The 26,652-nt window shown below is 42.3% G+C and overlaps 3 protein-coding genes across 14 annotated transcripts in view; 2 read left to right on the top strand and 1 right to left on the bottom strand.

Moving 5' to 3' along the window:
* The window catches only part of GARNL3 (GTPase activating Rap/RanGAP domain like 3), a 36,725-nt gene extending 29,541 nt beyond the window's left edge, over positions 1 to 7,184 (top strand). For all 9 annotated transcript variants that reach the window (XM_057401614.1, XM_057401607.1, XM_057401608.1 and 6 more), the window contains 8 exons: positions 266 to 424; positions 739 to 805; positions 1,902 to 2,009; positions 2,434 to 2,552; positions 2,966 to 3,101; positions 3,616 to 3,825; positions 4,117 to 4,228; positions 4,939 to 7,184. In XM_057401614.1, coding sequence (XP_057257597.1) covers positions 266 to 424; positions 739 to 805; positions 1,902 to 2,009; positions 2,434 to 2,552; positions 2,966 to 3,101; positions 3,616 to 3,825; positions 4,117 to 4,228; positions 4,939 to 5,095 — 1,068 coding nt within the window. In that variant the 3' untranslated portion in view covers positions 5,096 to 7,184. The remainder of the gene's footprint in view (positions 1 to 265; positions 425 to 738; positions 806 to 1,901; positions 2,010 to 2,433; positions 2,553 to 2,965; positions 3,102 to 3,615; positions 3,826 to 4,116; positions 4,229 to 4,938) is intronic.
* SLC2A8 (solute carrier family 2 member 8) lies at positions 98 to 16,975 on the bottom strand. Of its 3 annotated transcripts, XM_057401616.1 has the most exons (12): positions 16,902 to 16,975; positions 16,589 to 16,748; positions 15,292 to 15,498; positions 13,853 to 13,952; positions 13,502 to 13,713; positions 12,666 to 12,809; positions 12,065 to 12,173; positions 11,595 to 11,870; positions 10,974 to 11,147; positions 10,202 to 10,347; positions 9,931 to 10,070; positions 98 to 228 (listed from the first exon to the last, which is right to left on the bottom strand). In XM_057401616.1, exons 1-11 carry the CDS (start codon positions 16,958 to 16,960, stop codon positions 9,933 to 9,935), a joined length of 1,725 nt encoding a protein of 574 aa, XP_057257599.1. In that variant the 5' UTR covers positions 16,961 to 16,975; the 3' UTR covers positions 98 to 228; positions 9,931 to 9,932. The 3 variants fall into 3 exon arrangements, with proteins under 3 accessions (XP_057257599.1, XP_057257602.1, XP_057257601.1); XM_057401619.1 differs by lacking the exon at positions 11,595 to 11,870; XM_057401618.1 differs by lacking the exons at positions 15,292 to 15,498; positions 16,902 to 16,975.
* Positions 16,976 to 17,194: 219 nt separating this feature from the next.
* FBXW2 (F-box and WD repeat domain containing 2) lies at positions 17,195 to 24,908 on the top strand. 2 transcript variants are annotated; one of them, XM_057401622.1, is made up of 7 exons: positions 17,195 to 17,347; positions 18,922 to 19,431; positions 20,833 to 21,027; positions 21,573 to 21,706; positions 22,326 to 22,412; positions 23,027 to 23,196; positions 23,419 to 24,908. In XM_057401622.1, exons 2-7 carry the CDS (start codon positions 18,942 to 18,944, stop codon positions 23,705 to 23,707), a joined length of 1,365 nt encoding a protein of 454 aa, XP_057257605.1. In that variant the 5' UTR covers positions 17,195 to 17,347; positions 18,922 to 18,941; the 3' UTR covers positions 23,708 to 24,908. The 2 variants fall into 2 exon arrangements, with proteins under 2 accessions (XP_057257605.1, XP_057257606.1); XM_057401623.1 differs by lacking the exon at positions 17,195 to 17,347 and having other exon boundaries at positions 18,715 to 19,431.
* Positions 24,909 to 26,652: the final 1,744 nt, after the last annotated feature.

Here is a 26,652-nt window from a genome sequence, read left to right on the forward strand (position 1 = left end):
CCTTAACAGACTGGGTAGCCCTTGGGGGGAGGAAAGCCAAAGAACATGGGGTTTATCTTCTGAACCTCCAGACAAATAAAAGTGAGAAGCCGACTGATGGAGTTCCATCACGTGTATGCCAAAGAGACCTTTCACATTTTTTTTTAATGAAGTTTGTGCTTCATGTTTCTGTTCTTAGAGCACATCCTTTTAAATTCACGTAGTACCTGCAGCACCAATAGCACGAGCCTGAAAAAAGAGAATAATTCTGTTATTTACATTATAGGAGATATGCCTTTCTGACCCTCCAGTGGTTATGACACTGGTGGATGGACCTACTGGAGACAGTGACAATATGATCTGTGTAGCGTATCGGCATCAGTTTGATTTAGTTAATGAGAGCACTGGGGAGTCCTATAGACTGCATCATGTTGAAACAAACAAGGTAAGTTTTCAACATTGAGACTATTTTCTTGCAGAACCACACTGAACATAATTTTTTGCAGACTCAGTGCATCCTGTGCTGGCCTCCTGGAAGGATAATTTATGGACATCCTCATGTCTCTTCACTTTGTCACCTCTGCTTTAGGGCACTCTGAGATATTTGTTCCTTTTGGAATACATGATAATCATCGCTCCCAAGAGAGGCAGTTCGAGTCTCTCTCTTCATTTGATGGTCCTTGTGAATAGGTTATTTTCAGTTAGGTTATCTCAGTATCCTCTGTGCCTGTTCATTAACCTTTCCCATTATCTCTGCAGGTTAATTTTGTTGCAGCTATTGATGTCTATGAAGATGGTGAAGCTGGTTTACTGTTGTGTTACAACTGTAAGTATTTAGGGAAGGTTGAAAATGGTAATTCCTTAATCTGTATATGTAAATCTTTTTCACTGGAGTCTAGATCTGTCTTTTTAAGTAAGTTTCATTGTTTCATGGGAAGCTTTTCAATATACATGCTTTTGAATTTAGATGTGTATTAGACAGACTAAAAATTGAACTATTATTTCAGGGTATGTTGAATGTAGACATACTAGCTGTTAGGTTTTAATTTCAGGTATATGGATGGGTATGTATATATTTATATATGTTACCACCTTAATCACAAAAGTCCTGTTTCTTCACATCTAGTTCATTCTTTAAGTAGTTACACACTTCCTAGGTTTTTGCCAGACATGTACAATTTAATTTAGAATTCCACCCCTTCTTCCTCTGTGCGCTACCCCATTCTGTCTTTGTGCTTTTCCTTCAGCCTGCCTCTTGGCACTGCTGGTATTATTTCATTGTAATTCTCTGAATCTTCTTTTATAAAATGGGACACAGAATTTGGCAGTGGCTTAAGTTTGTATTTAGAAAAAGACCTATAATACATTTCTGGGCATAAACTTTGATTCAGTCTAAGAACAGCAATTACAGGAAAAAAATCCAGTTTTGCCTAAAAATAGAAAAGAGCTAAAAACAGCATGTATTTGAGAGGGTCACAGATGTTTACCTGGAGCCCCCACTACACTTGTAGAATCACAGACTAATTTGGGTTGGAAAGAACCTTAAGATCATCTAGTTCCAACCCCCTCACACTAGATGCCCAAGGCTCCATTCAGCCTTGCTTTCAGCACTGCCAGGGATGGAGCATTTACCACTTCTTTGGGTAGCCTGTGCCAGTGCCTCACCACCCTCACAGAGTATGTGAGTAAAGAAGTAAAGAATGGGACAACTTACTAAAATGTAGGCCTTTCATTTTGATCTTTCAAATGTTTTGTTCCCAGAGGAAGCACACTTCCCTTATTTGTTTAGATAAAGGGACTTCTACATAAATGCTTGATGATGCATATAATGCCCGCACATATGGAAAATATGCCTGTAAGATGGGTGTTTGTCATGTGCAGTGTAAGGTGATGGATGCTCCTTTTCTCTTTTTATGTTACAGATGTTTGCCAGTACAGAAAGGTACATCCTTTCAATGGAGGTTCTCCACTGATCCAGCCATCAGCTTACGACTTCCATTTCAGCTGGAATCAAGTTCCTTATGCTGTTGGTAAGAAAAGATCTCTTTTTACTAGGTGGTTGTTTAGATTTGCACTTGGCTTTTAGTGGAATCACAGTATGTGTGCTAAGAATAAGCATGTTGCATTCATGATGCCACTTTAGCTAAGTTTCTGCATATGGTAATTTGAAAAGTGGAGTCTTGGTGCCAAGTTCTTTCTTTGCTGAACTTTTTTTCCTTTCTCTTTTTTTCTGTTTTTCATTTTCCACTCAGTCTGCGTTCTGCCAGGCATGGAGAGTGACGTTTTCTTCAGGCTTGATGTAGCTCAATGTCCATCAGTATGTTAGACAACCCTTTTCATAGGAAAGGGAGATGCCCGAAGAGGTCAGATACTCAAGAACAGTTTTGATGGAGCATCCAACAAACATTTCCATTAACCATTTTTCCTTGCCAAATAATTTTTGTTTCATTGCAGTCTGTGCTTTCCCTTATATCCTTGCCTTCACTACTGATTCCATTGAGATCCGATTAGTGGTGAATGGGAACTTAGTCCACACAGCAGTTGTGCCTGAGCTTCAACTTGTGGCATCAAAGGTAAGACACAGGAAAATCACATTTGTCTATTTCTGTGATGTGTTGGGATCTTACTCACATGTAAAGTTGCTGCAGCCAAAAACCAACCAACCAAAAACTGTAACACGAGCTACTTGATCTGTGATAACCATTCATCTTTGTGCTCTTGGTTTATATCAAGTACAATCAAGATTGATCTCACTATCCTTTAATGCTCCCAGTAATGCAGATCCGAGGTATCTGACCATTTATGGGGCAGATGCTATCCTCAACATCACAGATGTTCCTCACACTTATAGTGGGGTAACATTTCCATGACCAACCCTAGCTGACATGGCAGCATTACAGCAATAGAACACAGTGGACAAACATTTGAGCTCCTACTCAGAAGGTAAAGTCTCGCTGTACTAACGATGAGTTGTTTGTCATTTCAGTCAGATATTTACTTTAAAGCGACTGCTGCAGTAAGTGGATCGTGTGACAGCAGCGCTAAGGAAATGAGTTCAAGGAGCTCTCCTCAAACACCGACAGCTTATGAAATGCCAGAAAGTCCTCTTTCTTCTCTAGAAGGTAACATGGTTTCTAAGCAGCTTGAATAACCATCTCTGATCATTCCAACAGCTATCACATCTGATCTTTAGTAAGATGAAATCGATTAGGTGGAAGATTTTGACTTCCTGGTTGAGAGTCTGGAAGAGAGAGATTTTCCAGTTTCTCCACAGACATAAAGCACCTGGCTGAGCTTTTGCTCCATAAGTATCTCAGTTCGGACTGTGTGGTAGCACTGTTGCTAAATTACCACTGGATGGTTAAAGCTCCTTTGAGAACCTAAAGAAAGAAGTTAAGAAGTTCTAGCCTTGAAAGAGTTTACACAGTCAATGTAGTGTAACATGATCTGTGAACAATCAGTCTGTAGGGGAACAATAACAGAGAAACAAGGGCTCATCAAGTAGATAATGCAAGAAAGATCTTTGTTATTTGGGTTAAAAAGCACCCAGCACAATGAGTATAATTTTTGTTTGGAAATACTAAGAATTGATTCTGTTGTGAAAATGTAACATTCTTTTTTCCTTTCCTGTTGCAGGTGAAGTTCCATGCAAAAACCTGTACAAAATTCCTCTCAGTAACCTGGTTGGGCGAAGCATTGAACGACCTCTGAAGTCACCTTTGGCTCCCAAGGTCATCACTACTACAACCTCCAGTGGCACTCCCTCTATGCCAGTTACTCACTCATTATCCTTATCTCGTATGGAAATTAAAGAAATTGCAAGCAGAACACGCAAAGAATTGCTGGGTAAACGCTCCTCATTCTTCAGTGCACGTAGCAATTGCTAAGTACAGAATTTCTAATCTTTGGGCCATCACAGTCAGATTTGTAACATGCAACCCGTATTCATAACTAAGAGGTACGAACAAACAAATGAAACTCTCAGAATTTGCAAGTAGTCTAGCCAGCATCTGATCACAGATTATATTCTAAACCAGGTAGAAGCTCTTTAGTTAATAGAAACCAGCAACAGATACTTCTAACTTTTTCCTGGATGCTTGCTTTTCTGTTAAGAGTAACTTTTATTCCCTTATTAAGGCCTCTTGGATGAGCCTATACCCAAGACAGAAACTGCACAGAAGCAAAAAAAGGCTCCTCGAAGACAGTCAGACCCTAAGCAGGGAGCAGTAAGATCAACCAGTAGTGACAGGTAAATACTGTCTTTAGAAAAGAACCTGTTGGACTGTAAATGCTTTCAGAATTGATTGCTCAGGCTTGCCTTGGTCTGGTGCTGAGACCTTTGTACACTGATGTGAGTTTCATGCTAATGTGTTTTGAGAGTATCTGAATACTGTTGAAACAACTCCACCTAAACTCATGCTAAAGACATGTTAATGACCAAAGCAGCACTAAATGGGATTTTGTGGGGACCTGCTGTGGTTGAGCCTGTAATGTGATTTTGACTGCTAGGTCTGCGCTGTGCAGGTCACTTGCTGGTTTCTGTGTATGCTCTTGTGTTGCTATTTCCAGGATGTATTTTCCAAAGAAATACCACAGCATTGGTGGGTCTGGCTCTGCTTACCTGACCCCACTGCCATTCTCTTATTTCCACTGCCTCGTAACCTACGTTTGTGTAGAGCAGTGACAGAATTTAGCCAAGATACAGCAGACTGAGATTAATGAAACAAAATCTGCTGCAATGTAAAATCATGTGTGATTGATTGTGCTATTTGGAAATTATTTGGGCAGGGACTTCATTAACAATTGCCTTTTGGTGATACTGAGCAGAGTAAACCAGAGAAACTCAGTTTTAATGGTCTGTCTCTGTCTTTAAGATAACTTGATTAAATCTAGAAGTAGCTAGTGATCCTACTTGCCCTGATCTGTGTATTTTAGTGACTTCTGTCTTCCTTTCTGCAGGATAATCTCAAGCTCTTTCGAAAGCTGTTCTGAAGGACGTCATCCTTCCACTAGTTCAGATCCAGATACCTTGGCCAACAGGGAGGAGAGCTCACCATCTAGCTGTCCCTTTCAGCCCATTTCTTTATACGATGAAGACATCATTGACTTGAAGTGAAGACAGTCTTAAAACCTTTCCTCCTTACTTCACATTTTCTTACAACTCTGTGAGCTCTGTGGGAACGTCACAAACACTGCTTCTAGTGGTGAAATGTGGCTGGAAGTATTGGTGATTAATCGTTATAGAGCCCATGTTGTTCTGGATAGTTCAGCCTGATTTGGTGATGCTTATATCTTTGACATAGGTATGTTTTGTTTTCTCAGTTAATGAACCATTACTTTTTGTGGAATTCTAACAGTAGGTAATTCATGAGAGATTTAGGCTGAAAATGAATAAAAAGTATTACTTGTTCTGAGCTTCTTGTAATTTGAAGTACCTGAGTGACAAGAGCTGAGTTAATACTGTTATTACTATCTTGAGTTGTTTTACAACAGTGTGTGTCATAAGGGAAGAGGAATTTTACAACATAAATCACTCCTTTTGGTTTTCAAGCCTTTAAAAAAACAAACAAACCAAACCAAAGGCTTGCAGGCAAGGTCTTTCCAACCAGTCAGTCTGTCCTCCAAATGATGGAGCTGTGGTATGTTCAGTGAAGAATCAAGGATGTTCTATAAAGAACAGGTAAGATAAGAAGATGCTGCTTCCTTTGCTGTCCATGCGTATTTTTTAGAGAAACTTGAAAACTGTTTTGGTGTCAAGAATCCTTGAACTGAGACTTTTTATAGAAAACACAAACTCAAAATATTCTTTTAAGAATTGGAAGTTAAAAAAAACCCAAACAACAAAAAAAATACCCAACATTAAGCAAAAAAAACCCAAACCAAGTGCATTTCTCGATTTCCTGGAACACTGCATTAGCTGTTGTCTGCTCCTGCACCAACAGTGTAAGTCATTATTCCAGATAACTGCATTTTTCTAACTAGATCCAGATGGAAACTGCACTGCTAAGAAGCTAGTTTTCTATGATGAAACAGTCATCTTAAACATTTTGTTACGTTAAAGGACAGGGTTTCATTTTTAAAGCTTATTATTTTTCGGCCCTTTATGCCAATAATTTTATTTTAAACCTTATTTTGAAAGGGTTTGGGTTTGTTTGGGGGGATTTTGTTTTGCTTGTTTTGTTTTTCCATGAAAGAGTGATGCTTCCAGGCTTTTAATATATATAGAAAGATTTTACCTTTACTAGCAGGTATTTCTTGTTATATATGTAGAAATACTTCTGTATCCTTGACTTTAATTTATAATACCATTTCTGTGTCATGATTTCACTTTCTTTCCAAGCATGACCATCTGGAGATGTGTGCCTTTTGCTTCAGTCTGTCTGAATGTAAAACTGTTTTTGCAAAGTATTTTTTTTGCCCAGATTATTGTGTATAATGGTTTAATTGCTTCACCTAAGAAAATACACAATGCCTTATCTGAAAGGATCATTTCTTACTCTCAGCTGGAGTGGCTGATAAGGAAAGAAGCAATATTTTAAGCAGTAACTAATCTAGGAGCAGAAACAGTATTAACCAGTGGCTACTATGATTTTAGTATTCTTGCACCCATAGATGTATGGGGTGAACCTTAACAAGCATCTAAAAGGAAGTGCCAGCTCCAAGTCTTTACAAGAGCTTGTAACTTTGTGTGAGAACGTTATTTCCAGAGAGTGTGTCTCATCAGACGCCCATGAGTTCTGTGCCTCTTGATGTGATGAATTGGCATCCTCTGAACTAGCTTCTAACCACTATTTCGCTCAAAACATTGTCTTAAATACATACCATTGACTGCTAATTCCAATTAAAAAAGTCAGTGCCAATGGGTGGTATTGATACATAAGCTCTTGTGCACCATTTATAAAGGGCAAGGTTTTTATGCATCTATGCAACCTCTCCTGCTTCAGACTGGTGGTAGATGACAAGGCTTTCTGGAAGCCTGCTGGTGTGCACAGCTATATTGTTGTTCACTCCAGCCTTAGAGCCATGTTGTTTCCCTTCTGCTTTTCCAGCATGTGCATGCATCTGCTCATTAGAACTTAGGAAATAGTTGTGGGCACAAATTGTAGCCATGTCCACCCTAAGCACAACCCTTCCTGCTTTCATGTCTGTTAAAGCTGCCTTTAGCCTGCATTCTTGACGCTGGCTGACCAGCTCATGGATGGGAGGGCAGATAACCTTTAATTTACAGCTGTGTAAGATGGGTGTTGTTCTAATAGAGAGGAATACTGGAAAACCTTGCTACAGATGGATGGAAATCCTTTCCATATAGGAAGGATTGTTACCAAGTTGGACACTTGCTGTCAGGCTCACCTGAAGGCCCATTCTGGACTCTTATGAGTTTCTGCAAGAAATGTTTACTATCCCAACATGCTGGATTTGTTGGAGGAGGCAGGGCTCTTAACCTCTGCTGGCTAATGGGATTGTCACCACTTCAGCACTGTGCCTTAGTCTGACCAAACTACAGGAATGTCATTTACTTTGGTGCAAGCATTAGACTGTACAGGCAGTGTATAGAGTGTACTCGTGCCTCCTTACCAGCATGGGTAGTGACTCATGGAATCACACAACAGTTGAGGTTAGAATGGATCCCTGCAGATCATCTAGTCCAGAACCCATACCTGTGCCCCTAGGCTGAATGGACGAACGGGTACCTTCAGTTTGCAAGGAACAAGTAGAGCCTGTTTGGATTATGGATCTGCCCTGCTTTGGGGCTGGGGTTGCTGTTTTCAGATTGGTTTCTTGGGCTGTTGGGGGATGGCTTTGTTTGATGGTTGAGTTTTACTAGGCCAGTCAACCGAATCAATACTTAAACAGTTCTTAATAGAGCAGGACAGTAGCACCCATGGGAAGTGTAACACTGCTACATAACCAGTTGTGTAGGGTCCAGGGTGCTGCTCCTGCCATTTACTTTCTGTTGGTCTGTGTCTCTCTGACCAAGCCACGGATACAAACTCCTGCATGTTTTCCTAAAGGTGTGGGTCTCTAATTTGAGCAGCAGCTTTCCCAGAGCTGTTGCCTTAGTCTGCATTTGAGATACAGTAAAAACCAAATCCAAAGGATTATATATATATACTTGTGTGTATATTTGTAATTTTTACCACAAGTTTTAAGGGATTAAAAGTCCTAAGCATATATAGGAATCTAAAGTAATGTGATCTTGCCACATCTGCAAGCGATAAGGTAATTTTTGTTGCCTTCTGTGTATGAAAATGAGTACCACGCTGTTGTCATTACTACCAGTTTGATGGCATGGTTCATACACACAATGCTTGCTACGGTCGAAGCAGTGTTATCTCAGATAGGCTTAGCCTGATTTTGTGGGGGGAATAAACTGTACTAACAGTACAGGAAAGCCCATGTGACAGAATGCAGCAAACATCTGTACTTGCATGCGGGTTAGAAAGTATTTGTACTAGTTGAGCACAGCAGCTTCACCAGCCTGTACACTGCCTACCTGCTTCACTTGCTGCTGACCTGCAGCTGACTCCTGTTTGCTACTGGAAATCATGACATCAGCACACGAGTTAAAGAGCAAATTTGAGAGATTAGTTTCTGCATCCTGGTTTCTAGCTCTGTTAGGCATTCATCTGGTTGAATGGAAAATGTTGTGCCTCTAAAGGTTTATGCAAACAGTGTTATCAACCTGGAGTGTCAGTTTTAACTAAGTCTTTGAATGTCAGCAGACTGCTCTGTAATTCAGTAATTGCCTATTGTTAAAGACTGTTGCTACATTTGTGACACAATCTCTTTACCTACCACTTGTCTTAACTGCTGCTGTATTACCACTGGTTTTAATGTCATGTGACGGCGTGTACAGTTTGTGTTTCCAAATAGAAACAGTCCTATCACAGCTGGAACGGTTTTAAGTGCCATTTATCACCTTTATGAAGGAGTAGCAGATTTATTCCTTCATACAGAATGAATCGTAAATTTGACCTCCCTTTTTTTCCACACATGCAGAACTAATGACTATTCTGAATTTAAGTTATCAGACAAGACATTAAGCAGGCAGGAGGCAGAACTACTGCAGACAGCTCTGCATTACGGTTTCCATTTGAGTTCTCTAGAAATTGTGTTTCAGAGATGTCATTCATTTAAGTGCTTTATCATACCTGGGGGACTGGTGTTTGTGTCTTAAGCATTACCCATCCTTGACAAGAACTATAATCAAGCACTGGTTTGTGTTTCCAGGCATCTTTTAGACTTTCAGAGACCTCCTCCAGTTGGAGATCTTTACCCCTTAAATTACAAGTTTTTTCTCCTTTTCTGGCTAAGGGTATATTCTCTGGCTGCAATATACTGTAACTCCTTTTGAAAAAGAAATGCTCTTTCTTTAATTCTATAATACATTATTCCTAAGAGCTACACCCCTTCTTGTGATTTTGATGTATTCCTGGCTAGCTGGACAGCAATATGAAAAAGTAAGGTCAATTTAACACTAACACTCATGAAATCCAAGTATTCATCTCCTATTGGGACCAAGACTTATTCCATGGTCAGGCATCCCAGAAACAGTAGCAGCACCACAAAGGTAAAGGACTGCAGTCTGAACTTAGCATGAGCCAGGCTGTGTAATTCATTTCTTCACTGTAAACTGTGCCATAAGGGAAAGGTAAAGTGCAGCAAGGAAACTAAATCTATTTACTTACAAAATTAGATTTTAATTTACATCTTAGAATCAGAAAGAATGTGTGCAACACCCACGGAGAGAGACGAGCAGGGGCTATGCAAAGTGTCTGCACATCCCCAGAGACAGTGTTTAAAAAAAACAGAATTCATATTTAGCAGAACTCATTAAAATGATTTGCTAGCCAGTTCAGTAACTGAGATGTCTGCCATGCGATGCAGCTACCTTCAGCTGCAGCACCGTAACTCAATATAAAGGTTTCGTATCAATATAAAAAGCCTTACGCTCAAGATCTTCTGAAGTAGGCCTCGATTTGCTCCAGGGTCTGTCCTTTTGTTTCAGGAACATAAAAGGCTGTAAAAGCTATGTTGAGGCAGCAGAGGGCAGAGAAGAGCCAGAACGTGCCATAGGATGTTAAGAAACCCTGAAGGAGAGACAACAAAACCCCACATTATTAAGAGCTCACAAGTGTACAAGTGCAGTTCTGTACTGCCTGAAAAGACTGGCTCAAGCCCCTCTCAGGAGCATCTCTAAAGAATAATTCCCAATGCTTACTATTAAATCATTGAATTCTTTGGTTACCAGGAAGGCCATAGCCCAGTTTGTTAATACACAAGCACCACTTGATACGCCTCTAGCTTTAAGGGGGAAGATTTCGGATGTCACCAGCCATGGAATAGGACCCCAGCCAAGGGCAAAACCTGCAATTACAAACAGAAGAGAATAAACGCATGTTAAATATATATTAAAGGGATGACTGAATGATGCCCGAGTTAGTCAAGCAAGGGGGATGCAATTTTCACTCTAGATTCTTGGATGATTCCAGTAACACAGTACCTCTGCCCAAAGGAAAGAGAGCAGATTATTTTAGGGCAGCGTGATAAATCCCAGTGCATTTTACAGCAAATTAATGACAAGTATTCTTAACAAGAGAGGCTTCCTGCCATGAAGTCACTGATAAGCTTAAAATCCAATCTTGTTTCTTACTGCTGCTGCTTTGTGCTATCACAGAATTCAGTGTGGCTCAGACACTGACAAAGTCTGTTTGTCCATTAACAGCAAAGCAATTTAACCTGAGCAATCACTACTCACTGTTAGCACAAGGAGGTATAAATTCCTTTTGCAGGGAATTGGCTTAACTAAGCTCTTAGCTCTTCCCACCACGGCTCTGAATGCTCAGCCCAACTTTGCATTATACCCTGAAAAAGTCTCAGAGACACAACTCATTCCCATTAATCAGTAATGTGACAAAATGGAACAAACCCCTCACATTCAGCAGAGGGTTTGAGTTTGGTGTAATGGCTGCTTAGACGCCTGTTCCACTTACCAGCAACAAAGCAGCCCAGGCTCACCACTGCAAGCCAGGATATGCTGCTTTCTGCTCCTGGCGATGCTGAATTAAGAGCGGCCCATACGTCAGGATTTGATGAGTTGGTTGGATTTGGAAGAACCATTTTAAAGTAAAGCCCAAACAATGCAGTACTGAGAGCCATGATTACCCCTGAAAAGTAAGCAATAACCAAGTTGTCACTAGTTACCACTTGGGTATGCTCTGAGAGACAGAACACAGCTGGTCAGCCAAACAGAAGATGTGGTGCCCCTCACAAAGTGTTTCTTAAAAGACACCGTTAGCAGAAATGAACACTGGCCTTGACAGGAGTGAAAGGTGCCAGACACACATTCTAAACACCAGCCCCACAACACAGTTGTCATGGTTTACCCCCAGCCAGCAGCTAAGTACCACACAGCCATCCCCCCTCAATGGGCTGGGGAAGAGAGTCATAAAGAGGTAAAACCCATGGGTCGAGGTAAGAACAGATTGACAATTGAAGTAAAATATACTACTTCTACTGCTACTACTAATAACAATAGTAATGAAAAGGGAAACAACAAAAAGAGAAGGAATAAATCCCAAGAAACACAAGTGATGCACAACACAGTTGCTCACCACCTGCTGACCGATGCTCAGCCAGTCCCTGAGCAGCGATCAGTTCCTTCTTCCCCCCGGTTTCTACACTGGGCACGTGCTGTGGTGCGGGACATCCCTTTGGTTGGTTCAGGTAAGATGTCCTGTCTCTGCTCCCTCCCAGCTTCTTGTGGCCCTCCTCACTGGCAGAGCATGAGAGACTGAAAGTCCTTGACTTAGGGTAAGCTCTGCTTAGCACCAACTGAAACATCCGTGGTAAGAAGACAAAAAGACGTATGTGATTTCCAGGGGTTCCACCTGCAACATCTATATAATTATGATAGTTTCCTCTTACGAGTTCAAACCTATAGCTATACCAAGTTATAAATAGAAAAGCAAACCACTTAATAATGCATAAATTGCAAGACTTAATTTCCCCAACAGAAAAGACATTTTTTGATACTCTATGTGGTAATTTTCCTTGCTGACCAAAACTCAGTAAGATGTTTTACCAGATATGTAGAGCAGCACTTTCCGTCCAGTTTTATCTATGATAAGTGCAGCCACAGCAGTGAAACACACTTGTATGGAACCCACAACAACAGAAGCCAGTCTGCTGTCCTGAAAGAAAGTAAGAGGGAAGGAGAATTTATTCTTTCAGGCTGGCAAGAGGATCACTTATCAAGCATTACAAATGCATTTGTTACTTGAATCTGAAAGAAGACAAACTACGCCAAAGAAGTTAATGGTGGGAGGAGAAAACAGGGGACAGGGGGAAAAACCCCAAACAAAACCCCATCCTCAGTTAATGCAACATACAATCCTCTTAAAAAGTTTAAAATAAGCCACAACTTCTTCCTCTAGTTTCACTGTCTCTGAAACATTGCATTTGCAACTCCAACTAAAAAAAATATATAGGAAGATGCCTATAATATGGATTTCTATCAGTACCAAAGTTTCAGACTAGCAAAACACAACTTACTTCCCCAACCTCCCACCCCAGGCAGCAGGATCATTATCAAGTCATTTGTTGTGTGTTTCAGGCTCCTTACAGCACTGCCTAAGCTGAAACTATTACAGACATTTGTCAGTTTAGAAGCAGACCCCACTTACCTTGAAGTTTGCATCTTCAAAGATAGTTTCTGCATAAAACATGACTGCATTAATGCCTGTGAGTTGCTGGAAGAACATCAGAGCCACACCAATAAGAAGTGGCCTGTAGATTGAGGGGTTCTTAAATTCAGAGACATTCAGCCCCTGTTAAAAATAAAGCAATGATTTGGTGGAAAACTTCATCGTTTCAAAGAACAAAAGAAACAAAAAACCTCCTCATAACATTTCTATCTGTTCAAACTCAGTTTTTTTACAACCCCTTTAGCAAAACTAAGTGCCTTAGCAGCAAAAACGTTTACATCTGGACTATGAGAACTCCAGAAAAGCATTTTCCCCTTTTCTCAGGTTCTAGGGACAGAAATAAATAGTACTTTGCAGAGAAAGTTAACACGAATCCACAGCCTGCAGAAACTGAACTTCAATGCCTATTTAAGCATTCATCTTGCAACAGGGTCAGCGATGCAATCAGAGATACAAGAGAAAATGCATTCATACAACACAAACAACAGGACATAGAGTCAGAGGTGTGCAGCAAGCCTACACATTGCTAAATAATGCAAAAAAGTAAATAGCTGTCGTACCAAGATCACGAGCCTGACTGCTACTCGTGTGCACTGACGGCAGCCAACAGTGACAGCTGAAAGGCAGAGGAAAAAGATTCAAAGAATCTCACTTGCTTCCTGAGTATCATTTGTCTGAGAAAACAGGTTTGGCCACCGCTTACAAAAAGGTCCATTAACGAAGCTTTGATAACCCCATTTTAATGACACTGTCTGCTTCCAGGTGTTACACCCACACAGAAAGGTGTTTTCAAGAGTAAATGAGATTCTCACCACCTCTTCCTGAACACCAGCTTCAATCTGCTCACACTCCCCCTCGTGGTCCGCAAGTGGCCCCCGCAGAAAGCGCAGAGCAGCTACAGCCTCCGAGCGCCTGCTCCGGCTCAGCAGGAACCTCGGTGTTTCAGGCATGAAGGACATGAACAAGAGCATTATGCAGGATGGGAAGGAGCACAGCACTGCCAGCCAGCGCCATGGTAGTGCTATTCCTTGGTAATAAAAAGGAAAGAAAGAGGGCTGTGAGCATCAGTGACTTGTACAAACAAGTTAACATTCACTTTCTTCAGTGCAGTGCTCTCACTGCATGCACTGATTCTTGTTTGTAACCCAGAGCCCTAAGCCTGGTACCTGCAATGTAGGCTCCCAGTATGCCTGTCACCACCATCAGCTGCACACAGGAGCCCAGCATACCACGGACTTTAGGATGAGATATTTCAGATATATACACCTAAAGCAGAGAGAAAAAAATGTCAAATAACAACTTGTGGCAAGTTGGGATCAAGGGCTTGAGAAGTCATTTCTGGAACACCCCACACCCCCCGAATTAAATCAAATAAAAAGAAATCCACCCAAACCCCCACCCTGGGGAAAAGAAAAAAGAAAAAAAAACCCCAAACTAAAACCAGCGGAAAGAAAAGGGGGGGAGGGGCACAAACACACCCACACACCCCTTCAGGAAAAAACAAACCACAACGCCGGGGGGGAGGGGCGGGGGGAAAGAGGTGGCGCAAAAACAAAACAAAAAAAAAACGGGGGGTGGGGGGGTGGGAAGATAAAAAAAAAAGAGCAGGGGAAAAAAAAAATTCCGGGGGCAAAAAAAAAATAGGAAGGAGGGAGGGGGCGGAAAGAAAAAAAAGGAAAAAAAACAACAAAACACAAATCTCACAAAAAAAACCAACCCAGACCTCGCAGCTGCATTTCCCTCCCTCTTTAAAGAGGGCCTCAGTCAGAGGGCGCAGGCAGGAAGGTGCCACCTCACTAACGGGTAACAGGGCTCTGAGGAGCTCCTGATGCAGCGCCCCTTCCCGAAGGTGAACGAGCTGGTGTTAGCAAGAGCTGCTTCACTTCACGAAGCAGAGCTTAGAGCATGAACGTGCAGCCCAACTGCCTGCAGGGAACGTTCAGCACTGAGAGTACAAATGATTTCATTCCCTGAAGTTCCAAGCTGACCGCTCGTCTTAGCACAGACCATGAACAGCATCCACCATTTGGGATCAACCTGAACTTTTCTGCTATCTTTTAATACATTGACCCCAAGTCAACAGCTACGGTTTAGCTGTATGCATAAAAAAAGAAATTCTTCATATTTTTTATGCATATTTATTTCTTACAACTCTTCCTAAAGTCACAGTTCTTACTTCTGCTGCACAGACAATAAGTAATCCTTATTTCAAGAACAGCTACAAATACTTGGTGTTACAGATGACACTGCTCCCTCATCACTGCAGTCACACTGAAGGAAGCTGCAGAGATACTACTCTAGTAGAACGTCAACAGAAGCAATCCAATAAAGCACTACTGACAGATCACATCGCTGTGCCAGGAATGCACAGCACAGGAGTGCCGCTGGAAGAAACTAAATTGGTTTTATTTTGGATTTCTTTGTGATTAAAACCAAGCAAAATCTGATTCTATAGAAATCAGTTTCTTCTAAACCCACAACCCGCCTTGGGCACAGTTCCTTCACCCAAGCCACCTATAATGCTGCTATGGAGAAAGAAACAAAAAGCCCCACAAACACACACAAAAGCAGCCACAGATGCACAGGGCCCAGCAAAACTTCTTACCGGCACAACAAGTGAGGTCACTCCGCTGGCTAAGCCTGTCAGCATTCGTCCAAGATAAAGCACCCAAACATTCTGAGCAGATATAATAATTGTAAACCCAAAAACGTACGGCACCGAGCACAGCATGAGACTCAGCTTTCGCCCCACTTTATCCACCAGGCAGCCTCCTAGTATTCCTCCAGCAGCAGCTCCTAATGTTACTACTGACTTCAAAAATAAGTAAAAAAGAAATACTGTTATACAGTTATAAATAAATATAGAAATAACAGCAATTGCTTTTAACGTGCTGAAAAGTACCAACAGCTTCTACAAACTGTGCAAGACTATGCAGGTGTTTTGAAAGTCAAAATAGACATTAACTTCTTAATCAAAACCCAGCCCAGCAGCACCTCTCACCACAGTGAATGGCGAGTGCATTTCACATCACGTACAAAGCTCTTTCAATTAAGAAAAAAGCCCAGAAGCAGCAGCAATTGATTCTTCACCTGTCCACGAAGCTGTCCTTCCCAAACAGGCCTTTCAAGCTGATGTAAAGTCCTGAAGAATTCATTATATTGACTAACATGAAGCCTGTAAATATTCCCCATGTTAATGGATGGCACTAATTCATTAACAAGTTTATTTCCTGTGGTCTCTTAACAGGTTCAACTGAGAAACATGAGAATAGTTAGAAGGCATTTAAGTCCAAATAACAAGAATATTATTCACAGAATCAGCTAGACTGGAAAAGACCTTTAAGATCACCAAGCATTTCCCAGCGCAGCCAAGTCTATCAGTAGGTCGCTGAGTACACGGCATGTGATCACCTGCAGGGACGGTGACTGCAGCCCTGCCCTGGGCAGCCTGTTCCAATGCCTGAGCACCCTCTGGGGAAGGAGCTGTTCCCAATATCCAATCTAAACCTCCCCTGGTGCAGCTTGAGGCCATTTCCTCTTGTCCCATGCCCTGTCCCTTGGGAGCAGAGCCCAGCCCTCTCCTGGCTCCATTCCCCATTCTCTTTCCAGGCAGTTGTAGAGAGCGACAAGGTCCCCCTGAGCCTTCTCTTCCCCAGACTGAACCCTGCTAGTTCCCTTAGGCTCCTGTCATCAGTCCTGTGCTCTAACAATACGTGCTAAGAGAGCATAACCGTTCCTCTGGGAAAATTCAAACCAGCCACCGAAATCAGAAAAAAAGAAGCTAGATTTCATCAGGACCCGCATTTACCCTCATTCTTAGGAGGAGTAAGACCCCACCGTACAAACAGCATCGTCCTGACCCATGCCTTCAAGTGAACTCACATCATCGCGTAGAGACTTACCCCGAACCACGAGGCCTGATCGCTGTCCAACCTTAACTTAGGGTCGTCGATTCTCCTCAGCTCTGGGATAACCGGTGAGCTATAGCCTAGCACGAAGCCAAAACTAAGCGGTCCCAGGACAGCAGCGAAGGCGGCCAGGTACAGCTTCTTGTTCTGCACTCTGAGGCAGGAGAGGCCCACAAGGATCACGCCGCTCCCACCTCCCGCTTCGGCCCCGGCCCCAGCCCCTCAGGAGGGCCCGTAACGCTCGAGCAGGCCCGGCACCTCTCGCCCCATGGCCGCCAGCGCTGCCCCTCAGCCCGCCCGCGCTCACCTCGGGTCAGGGTCCGGAGCGGGGTGACCCAGCAGGGAGCGGGACTCCTCTGCAGCCATGGCCGGCGCCGGCCGCTGCTGCAGGGGCCGCCGGTACGAGCCAGGGTCCCGGCGCGGCGCTACAGGCCTCCAGCCCCGCCGGAAACGGATGGAGAGCGGCAGCGGGGAGCGATGACGACACCGAGGTGCGCCGGAAGCTGCCGCGCACGGAGCGCCGCGGGTCCCGGGCAGCGCCGTCCCTCAGGTACCGGCCGGTTCCCCCGGCCCGACCCGTCCCGCCCCGCCAGCGCCGTCCGGGAGCGACCCCTCACCCCGCAGCGAGCGGTGCGGGCCCCGTCCGGCGGAGGGCGCGATGGCCGCGGGGAAGCCCCAGCCCATACCGGGCTCGGGGGGGCCGTGGCGGCTGCCGCCTGCTGAAGGACGCCTCGCTCCTGGCCGGTACCTGAGGTGAGAGCCGCGGCCCGCGGGGCTCGGGCGAGCGGCGGGGCAGCTGCCGGCACCCGCCTCGGCTGAGCCGTTTGCGTGCGGAGGTGCCGGGGAGCGGGCGGGGGAAGGGGAGCGGGGCACCGAGGAACGAGCCTTGTGCACGGAGCTCGGCACCGGGGCCTCACCGGAGCTCAGTATCGGCTTCCCGGGTTGAGCACGGCAGACCCTTAGAGCTCACCTGCGTTTAGTTCGGAGGGAGCCTGATGGAAACGTGTGTGTGCGTTTTAAAGCGAGCCCATGGCGCTTAGCACAGCCGGTCTGTTCTCTGCCCTATGTGCTGAGCACAGCCGGTAAGTGCTGTCAGCTGTAGGAGCTACTGTATGTATGAACTTGCGACCTGATAGAAGCGGCTGCTTCCAGTGCGTTTGACCCCCGGCACCTTCTTGTGCGTTTATCAGCAGTGCGTGTCCTGTGCAGCAGTGCATAGCAAAGGCTGCACTTGCTGTTCTCCTGTGCCACGTTAAGAGGTGCACTCTAAGGGCTCACTCTATGAAGGTAAAAAGTCTGTACAGAAATAGACACAACACAGACTCCCGTTCAGATTCCTCAGTTCTTTGGGTTTGGGAGCCTCTGTGAATGAAATTCAGCCAGTCTAATGAGCAGAATTAGATCTCCCAGGGAAAAGAAAGTAACTATGGCTTTGTAACTTGCCTCATGTCTGTCTTGTCCAAGCTTATTGTAGGAACTCCAATAGTGCAAATGCAAACAGATTGCGTAGGTCAGGAGGTGGCATTTCAGACCTTCAATTTCAAAGTTAATTCTTTTCATTAAAAATAACCTGTTAAAATAGGTAAAAAACCCCAACCAAACAGGAATTAAAAGAAATAAAAGTGTTTTAAGTCAAAACAGTGCAAACATGTCAAGTGATCTTAGACCAGCATAATCTATAGTCTTTACACAAGCCAGCTAGAAAGATGGCCAACATATCCTTCAACACAGTCTTGCAGACATCTGTCTGTATGTATTCTTCATTTTAAACACAAAGTTACCTGCTTTGTGTTTAAAATAGTTCAGGACAGAGGTATGAATAAGTTCTGTCAGCAGCGAGCTCATCACCCTGCTTATAACGCTTTGGTTTCTTCCATTTACCAGTATTATCCATCAGTAAACCGTAAGATGGTGTTTATTATGGGCAGTCTCCCTGACCATGGCAGGGGGGTTGGAACTAGATGATCTTAAGGTCCTTTCCAACCCTAACTATTCTATGATTCTATTTGCTTTAATAGGTTTAAAACTAACCCTTACCTTATTGGATTCTGGATTTGAAAGTGTTAACCTAGAACAAGAACGCTGTTACCATTCATAACGAACACCAGCATTCCATACAGTTCTGTTCTAGGTCTGATGTGGGACAAATGATAGTTGAGAGTGCATGCAAATGGTTAGTCCTGGTATAATGTGTATCTTAAAATATGTTTGGTAACTTCTGCCTTTGTGTTAACATGCCATTTGGAATACTGATGTACCAGTAATAAAGATGTGATGCTTACCTTGTTTTCTGAACAGAACTAATACAGTATTTTGATGTATCACAGGTAAATTTTTCCATAACCTTATGGAGAAAAAGGACTTTGAAGCATGGCTTGATAACATTTCTATTACATTTCTTTCTCTGACGGACTTGCAGAAAAATGAAACTCTGGATCACCTGATTAGCTTGAGTGGAGCAGTCCAGCTCAGGCACCTCTCCAATAATCTAGAGATTCTCCTCAAGAGAGACTTCCTCAAACTTCTTCCATTGGAGCTTAGTTTTTATCTGTTAAAATGGCTTGATCCTCAGACTTTACTCACATGTTGCCTCGTCTCTAAGCAGTGGAACAAGGTTATAAGTGCCTGTACAGAGGTGTGGCAGACTGCATGTAAGAACTTGGGTTGGCAAATAGATGACTCTGTTCAGGATCCTCTACATTGGAAGAAGGTTTACCTAAAGGCTATTTTAAGGATGAAGCAACTGAAGGACCACGAAGCCTTTGAGACATCCTCTTTAATTGGACACAGTGCCAGAGTATATGCACTTTACTATAAGGATGGACTTCTGTGTACAGGTAGGAAGACAGAAAACTTGGGAGTCTTACATTTGTCACCTCCTCCTATGATTAATGAGGGTTTGCTTTTCCTTTACCAGATTATTTCCATAGTGCTAACACAGGTTAAGATGATGCAACATTACTTCCTTTTTTTTCCTGGTTTCTGTAACCCCTGGCACACCAACAGACCTAGTAGTTAACTTTAATAGAAAAAAAAAGGAAACCAATTTCTTTATTGGCTCAAAAGCCAGTTACAGCAGGTTTCGTGCTTCAGATTTGGGAAGTAAAGATACATTAGTTTTCTTAGAGGGTAACTTCCAGTTAAAGGATCCTTGTTTGGGCTATGTGATCGCTGCAGTCTCGTAAGATGTGGCAGGAAAAGGCTATTTTCTTACTTGAAACAAGACAGTTTCTCTGCTACAGTCTGTAAGCACTTGCAGTTTTTAACACAAGAGCTTGTATGAAGACCTGTAACATTTAAACTTGCTACTAGACTGACTTGTAATGATAATTTCAGCTTCCTCCCCAAAGATTGCAGACTTCAAGATTTCAGTTTGAACTTAAAAATATAGCCAGAACAAATTCAAAACCTTAAATATGGAAGAACAGTAACTAAGATGCTGCCAGAGCATATTCAAAAAAGAAAATAAACTTTGGGGACAGGAAACTCCATGGCACCAGTATGCAAAGCAGCTTGGCAAAAAGGACCAGGGGGTCCTGATGGATACAAAGTTGAGGTACCAGTGTGCCCCTGCTGCAAAGGCTAACAGTATCCTGGACTGCTTTAGGAGGAGTGCTGGCAGCAGGTTGGAGGGGGTGCTCCTTCCCCTCCACTCAGACTAGTGAGGCTACACCTGGAGTACTGTGTACAGTTCTGGGCTAGAAAAGAGACACGGCCACTCTGGAGAGTCCAGCAAAGAGCCATGAAGGCAAAGAAGGGACTGGAGCATCTTTCATACAAAGAAAGGCTGAGAGGGCTGGGACTTTTTATCCTAAAGAAGAGAGGGCTCAGAGAGGATCTTATCAATGTACCTAAATACATGAAGTGAGGGTGCAGAGAAGGAGGAGGCAGGCTCTTTTCAGTGGTGCCCAGTGAGGGGACGAGAAGCAGTGGACACAAACTGAAACACAGGAGGTTCCCTCTAAAATGCTCTTTTTTACTGTGATAGTGATTGAGCACAGGTTGCCCAAGGAGATGGTGGAGCATCCATCCTTAGACATATTCAAAAGCCATCTTGTTATGGTCCTGGGCAACCAGTTTGGGGAAGGGGGGTTTGGAAGAGTTGACCTCCAGGGGTCCCTTCCAACCATAACCATTCTGTGATTCCATAAAATTTGAGACAAATGTAGAAGACGAGTAAAGAATTGGAAATGCTGTTTACTCTTTGCTTCCAGTTACCCTGTTCTTTTATATTCTAGGATCAGATGACTTGTCTGCAAAACTGTGGGATGTAAGCACAGGACAGTGCATATATGGTATCCAGACACACACTTGTGCTGCAGTGAAGTTTGATGAACAAAAGCTTGTAACAGGATCTTTTGATAACACAGTAGCCTGCTGGGAATGGAGCTCTGGGGCAAAGACACAGCATTTTAGAGGACATACTGGTGCAGGTATGTTGAGCTTTTCAAGTTGTAATTTCACCAGTCAAGTAACATAAATCATCATCAAACAAATTATAATGTAAGTTAGCTCTTTACATAATACCTTTTTCTTCTAGGCTCTGTCCCAAGTTTGTTACTTGCATTTCCCTCATAATTAACTTCTCTGTCCTCTACTGCAAATTATCTTCAACTCAGGTGTAGGTCTGTTCCCCTGTGAGAAACAAGGTATATCAAATGTACTAATCCCACTGGAATTGATTTACTAGAACTCTTAAAAGAGGAACTATCTTAAATTATGCTTTGCCATAATCCAAGCATAAAGGAACCACTGATGTACATACTCTTAATTTGGACAAAAATCAGTCATTTTGTGATGTAAACTTAGGAATCCAGAGCAACCATTCATGTCTACAGTTCAAGAACAATAGTTAAAGCTGCAGTAGCTTATGAATTTAGAGGCTACTAAATTCATATAGAGGCTACTAGTTAATGTCTCACAGAAAACCATGGGCACAGAGACTGGTCTTCCTCATCAGTACCCTCTTTGCTTGTAGTTTTTAGTGTGGATTACAATGATGAACTTGATATTCTGGTCAGTGGCTCTGCAGACTTCACTGTGAAAGTATGGGCCTTATCAACAGGAACGTGCCTGAATACCCTCACTGGACACACAGAATGGGTCACTAAGGTGGGAATAATGATTTTCAATTAATCTTGCAAAACACTTGCAATAAGCTTGTAACATGTTCCAAGTTTCTGTTTCCTAATCCTAACCATACACGTATGTGTAGAATCTCTAGAACTTCAGGAAATACTGCAAAATACAGCAGAAAAACCACTGAAAGAAGCTGTAATTAAACCTTTCAGACCATTGAAGATATTTCTAGTTCAAAGCAGGTGGAATAACATTAGGAATCAGTTCTTGGTTCAAAGACCAAGTAAGAACAATGGTTCTGAAAGAAATCTACTTTAAAAATAATGTAGAAAAACTAAGTTGTGGTGATAACCAAAATCTGAGCATGAAAACTGTTGTGAAGTCAAGAAACAGTATTTTAGTTCAGAGTATTTCAGAACTGGAAGATGGGGGGGTGTTCTAGAGGTGTAGTGCACACGTTTGCTTATTAATAAAGTTGTCACTAGTAGGAACAAGAAGAGTGTAAACTGTAGGTTCCCTTCAGTAGCTAAAAGTATTACAGTTGCCTTTGTACAAGAGTACAGAATACAGGTTGTCAATTAAATGAAAAATGCAAATGAAAGTCTGGTTATTTAACAGCATCAACATAAATCGTTACATCCTTCAATTACAGGTAGTTTTGCAGAAGTGCAAAGTCAAATCTCTTATGCATAGTCCTGGGGATTATATTCTTCTAAGTGCAGATAAGTATGAAATCAAGGTGTGTACCATATCTCATACATACATCATTTCAGTACTGAGAGAAATGCTTGAGTGCTTTGATGGAGTTTACAAATAATATAAAGCTTTCTTTTCTCCTGCATTCCCTGCTTGTAAAGTTGTGTACAAGACATGCAGCTCTTTGGAAGCGAACCTTCCAATGCTTCCCTTCACATTTAGATTTAAATCACAGCTCTACATGAATGGTAATGCAAAAAACAAGTGCTTTCAGTGCATGCTTAATGTGCTATCTTGACAGCAAAGCACTTAACTGCAAGTACTGTTACGGCTGGGGACTTCTGGGTGGGAGAGTGCTGTAGTTTGTGGCTATGGATGTGCTCCACAACTGAAACACATTTTTGTCCAATTGGATGGTTGATTTGTTCTTTAAAGTGCCCATTTTCACTGGGTTTTTTTTTAGGCTAGAAACATCACATATTGCAACAACACTGTAAGATGAGTCACAGAACTGATGTTCCTCCCTAAAGGAAATAAGTACTTCTGAGGAAACATGCACACATTTACCTGATGCTTAAAGAGAGACTGTGAGGCTTGCTCTGTGTAACTGTTTATAACAGGAATGTTTTATGGCCTTAAACTCTGTTTTAATTGTAGATTTGGCCTATTGGAAGGGAAATAAACTGCAAATGCTTAAAAACACTGTCTGTTTCTGAGGATCGCAGCATCTCCCTACAGCCCAGGCTGCACTTTGATGGCAAATACATAGTGTGCAGTTCAGCCCTAGGATTATACCAGTGGGACTTTGCCAGCTATGATATTCTCAGGTAAACCTTTGTTTAAGACTTAGTCGTCTTTAAATAAGAAGTAGAATATATATTTATTTAATATTTCTATTTAAATAAATGAGAAGTGGAACATACTAGTTTTAATAATTTTAGATATAGGCTGAATATTGGTGAAAATTCTGTAAACATCTTTCTCTACGCATATTGCCAGGTTTAATTCTAATGTACCATCTGTTAATACGATGTTGTCTTGTATTCTAGGGTTATCAAGCCTCCTGACTTCTCAAATGTTTCCTTGCTGGGCTTTGGAGAGATATTTGCTCTACTGTTTGATAACAGATACCTGTATATAATGGACTTGAGGACAGAAAAACTGATAAGCCGCTGGCCTCTACCGGAGTACAGAAAATCTAAGAGAGGCTCAAGCTTTTTGGCTGGTGAAATGTCTTGGTTAAATGGACTTAATGGACAAAATGACATGGGCCTGGTTTTTGCCACCAGTATGCCAGACCATAGTATCCATTTGGTGTTATGGAAAGAACATTGCTGAGACACTCACATGCGCAGCATCTTCAGGAATCTATGGACTATCAGCAGCGTTTCCATAAAACGAGACTTTGCATGAACCAAAGTTGCACACCTAATGGTATCATCATGCAATGCACAATCATTTACTTTTATTTGGGCATTTGGGAATGGGTTGTTTTGGACATAATGCAATACAGCATGCCAACAGTATTCTCCACAAAATTCTGTCTGTACTCATGTTTAAACATACCTATTTGGGCTCTGGAGCATAGCTTGTAACATTTAAACCATTCAAATCCACCATCGAGATTGAAATGAAGTAGTGCTTGACCTGACTTCTGATCTGTTTTTTGATGTTGAAACAGGAGGTGAAGCTACTATCTTAGAACCATAGGCTTGTGTACATGTAACAGCAAATACTGGTTACAGTGCATGGCTGCTCACTGCAAATGGGAAGACAGCAAACCCTTTCTCTCTCCAGCATCCTCTTCAAAATGTTTTTTCCTAATGATAGCTTTAAATACTTAGCCTTTGAAATAAAGGAATCAAGTGAGTCCTTTAACTAGGATCAGATGCTAACTATAATAATTTAAGTTTGGGAACATGTCAATATGAACTCCTCAGTGAGAATGAGCCACTGTTTCATCTGTCTGATAGAGCTTGCCATCACAATTAACCGTAGAGAACCTCTGAGTATTCATCATATTTGCTGATGGTAACTCAGAATGGCTTAACCAGTATTTTATAGACCACATTTCCTATAGTTTGTGTGAGAACATAATTTAGTTCACAGGGAGGTAGAAAGCTGATGAATGGGAAAATGATTTTCAATCTCTACAGCATCACTTTCTTATAGTAAATGATGTCTAGCAGCCATTCATTCTTTCCAGACATTACACTTAAGATAATCGTGCACTTCATGTAGTTGCTACATCTAGATTTGGAAAGTGGGGGCAAATAACAGTGAGAATGCCACATCTCTGGGGGAAAATAAGAAGTAAAAGTCTGAAGAAAAGCATAGGAGTAGGAAAAGGTCTTTTGCTTTGATCATCATAGGAGACCTGATGTACACACCAGTTAACTATTGAGTAGCAAATGCCTGTCAACATACTTTTGTGGTATTTGACATGTACTTAAAAGCTGTATCTATGACAACATCTGGTTTAGAAATGCTTTAGGTTGGTTTCCCCTCCTCCCTTATAATAAAATGTCCCCTTAATGTCTTTCTTTGTTTTCACAACTTGAAAACATGAGTTTTCATGAAGATTGGCTCAAATCCTTGAAAAGCTGAAACTGCCCAAACTGCGTGGCATTACTGTTGTTAGCGTGATTTTTTTTTTCTTCCCACCATCCAAAGAAATCTAATTCCATACTTGGCACTGAACAAAGGCCAATGTTCCCAAATGTATACAGTATAAATTATACTAATGAAAGGGAAATTCTTACATGCAAGAGTAAGCATTTGGGTGGTGGGGTTGGAACTGTACAAAGTCACAGTGGAACAGTGTCTCTTGAATACAATGCTAGTCTCAAGGAACTGTTTTCCACCTTTATTCACATGAACTTACTTTTCAGATGTGTTTGTTGTCAAGGATTTTACCCACTGGAAGCCAAATTCACAGCCTTCACTGACTGGGGCACTAATGAGCTTTGTTTTCTCAGTGGAAAGTGAAAGCTTACATGAAACAGCTTCGATAACTTTCCTTGAAACTCAGTTCTCATTCTTAATGTGGGTGTAACTATACTGTGTATGATGGGGGCTGTAACTCAGTTAACTCTAAAGGAGCCATGTGATGATGGACCACCTGTAAAACACTGCAAACCACTTACTGGAAGTGTTCTTTAGGGGCTAGAACTGATTAATTTAATAGTGACCTTTATGATGCAGTCTCTCAGCAAGTTTCCAACAATACTGATTTATTTGGAGGGGAAGGGGAAACCATGGGAAGGGCAAGCGATCAATATGCAAGAGATCAGGGAATCCTAATTCCAAGCTTCTCAACAAACTGGACAAGTAGGCTGACAGACATCTCATGAAGTTTAGCCAAAGCAACTCCTTCACCCGAGACACAGACATCCCACACAACAGGCACGTTGGAGCCAACTAGAGGGAAACCAGCTCTACAGGAAAGGACCTGGGAATGCTATTGCACAACAAATTTAGCAATATGCCCTTGTGGCAAAGGTGGCCAACTACACTGAGCTGTACTAACACGTAGATAGCTAGACGCCAAAGAGAAGGGATTCTTCACCTCTGTGCTCAAAGCCACACCCAAGTCCAATGTTCAGTTGCCCAGTACCAAACACTGACACACACAAGGAAGTCCCATGAGAGGCAGAGCACAAAGCATCTGAGAGCTGAATTCAACTTTCCAGAGAGAATGGTGGGAAGGGAAAGTGGTAGTAGGCATAGGGGGGAAGCATTATCCAGAGGATACAAGCAGAAAACCATGATGAGAAGCATCCAATCCACACAACATTGCTCTTCTACCCCTTTAGCTTTACAAATGAAGTTGTAGCCTGTTACATAGCAGCTGATGATTGTTGTAAACACAATTAGCAAACAGTTATTTACAGATTGTCTCTTGAAGACTTCCAAGTGAAAGTTCCCCTGGACATTTGCAAGCTAATGATACTAACCCACTAATGACAGCTCAAAACAACTCAAAACATGACATTGGTGTCGAAATTAAACCAAGCACAGCTGCTCTCACGCACATTTGTCACATATCAGTATCAGACTACAACTGCCCCCAGACGTCCCCTCATAGGAATGTTCTAATACATTACACCATCAGTACAATGCACATAGCATTTAAAAAACAGAAACTGAACTTGTGAAACCACAGTGAACACATGGGTTTTGTTTGCTTTTCTGTCCTTATGACCGTTTGGCAGAAGTTAGTAACTATTTGGCACTGTTTTTAGATAAGGGTTGGAAAAGATGCAGTTTCTGTACCCTTACAC

Source organism: Pezoporus wallicus, unplaced genomic scaffold, assembly GCF_028554395.1.
Source record: "Pezoporus wallicus isolate ANWC-B61680 ecotype Strahan unplaced genomic scaffold, APGP_CSIRO_Pwel_v1 contig_8013, whole genome shotgun sequence".
In the NCBI taxonomy this organism is placed as follows: domain Eukaryota; kingdom Metazoa; phylum Chordata; class Aves; order Psittaciformes; family Psittacidae; genus Pezoporus; species Pezoporus wallicus.

Coding starts and splice junctions, on each gene's coding strand:
- SLC2A8 (XM_057401616.1), bottom strand. CDS start 16,960: ATGGCTGCAGAGGAGTCCCGCTCCCTGCTGGGTCACCCCGCTCCGGAC. Junction 13,714..13,852: donor ACTGGGAGCCTACATTGCAG/GTACCAGGCTTA, acceptor TTTATTACCAAG/GAATAGCACTACCATGGCGC. Junction 12,174..12,665: donor TTGAAGATGCAAACTTCAAG/GTAAGTGGGGTC, acceptor ACTTTCTTTCAG/GACAGCAGACTGGCTTCTGT.
- FBXW2 (XM_057401622.1), top strand. CDS start 18,942: ATGGAGAAAAAGGACTTTGAAGCATGGCTTGATAACATTTCTATTACA. Junction 21,707..22,325: donor ACACAGAATGGGTCACTAAG/GTGGGAATAATG, acceptor CTTCAATTACAG/GTAGTTTTGCAGAAGTGCAA. Junction 23,197..23,418: donor GCCAGCTATGATATTCTCAG/GTAAACCTTTGT, acceptor CTTGTATTCTAG/GGTTATCAAGCCTCCTGACT.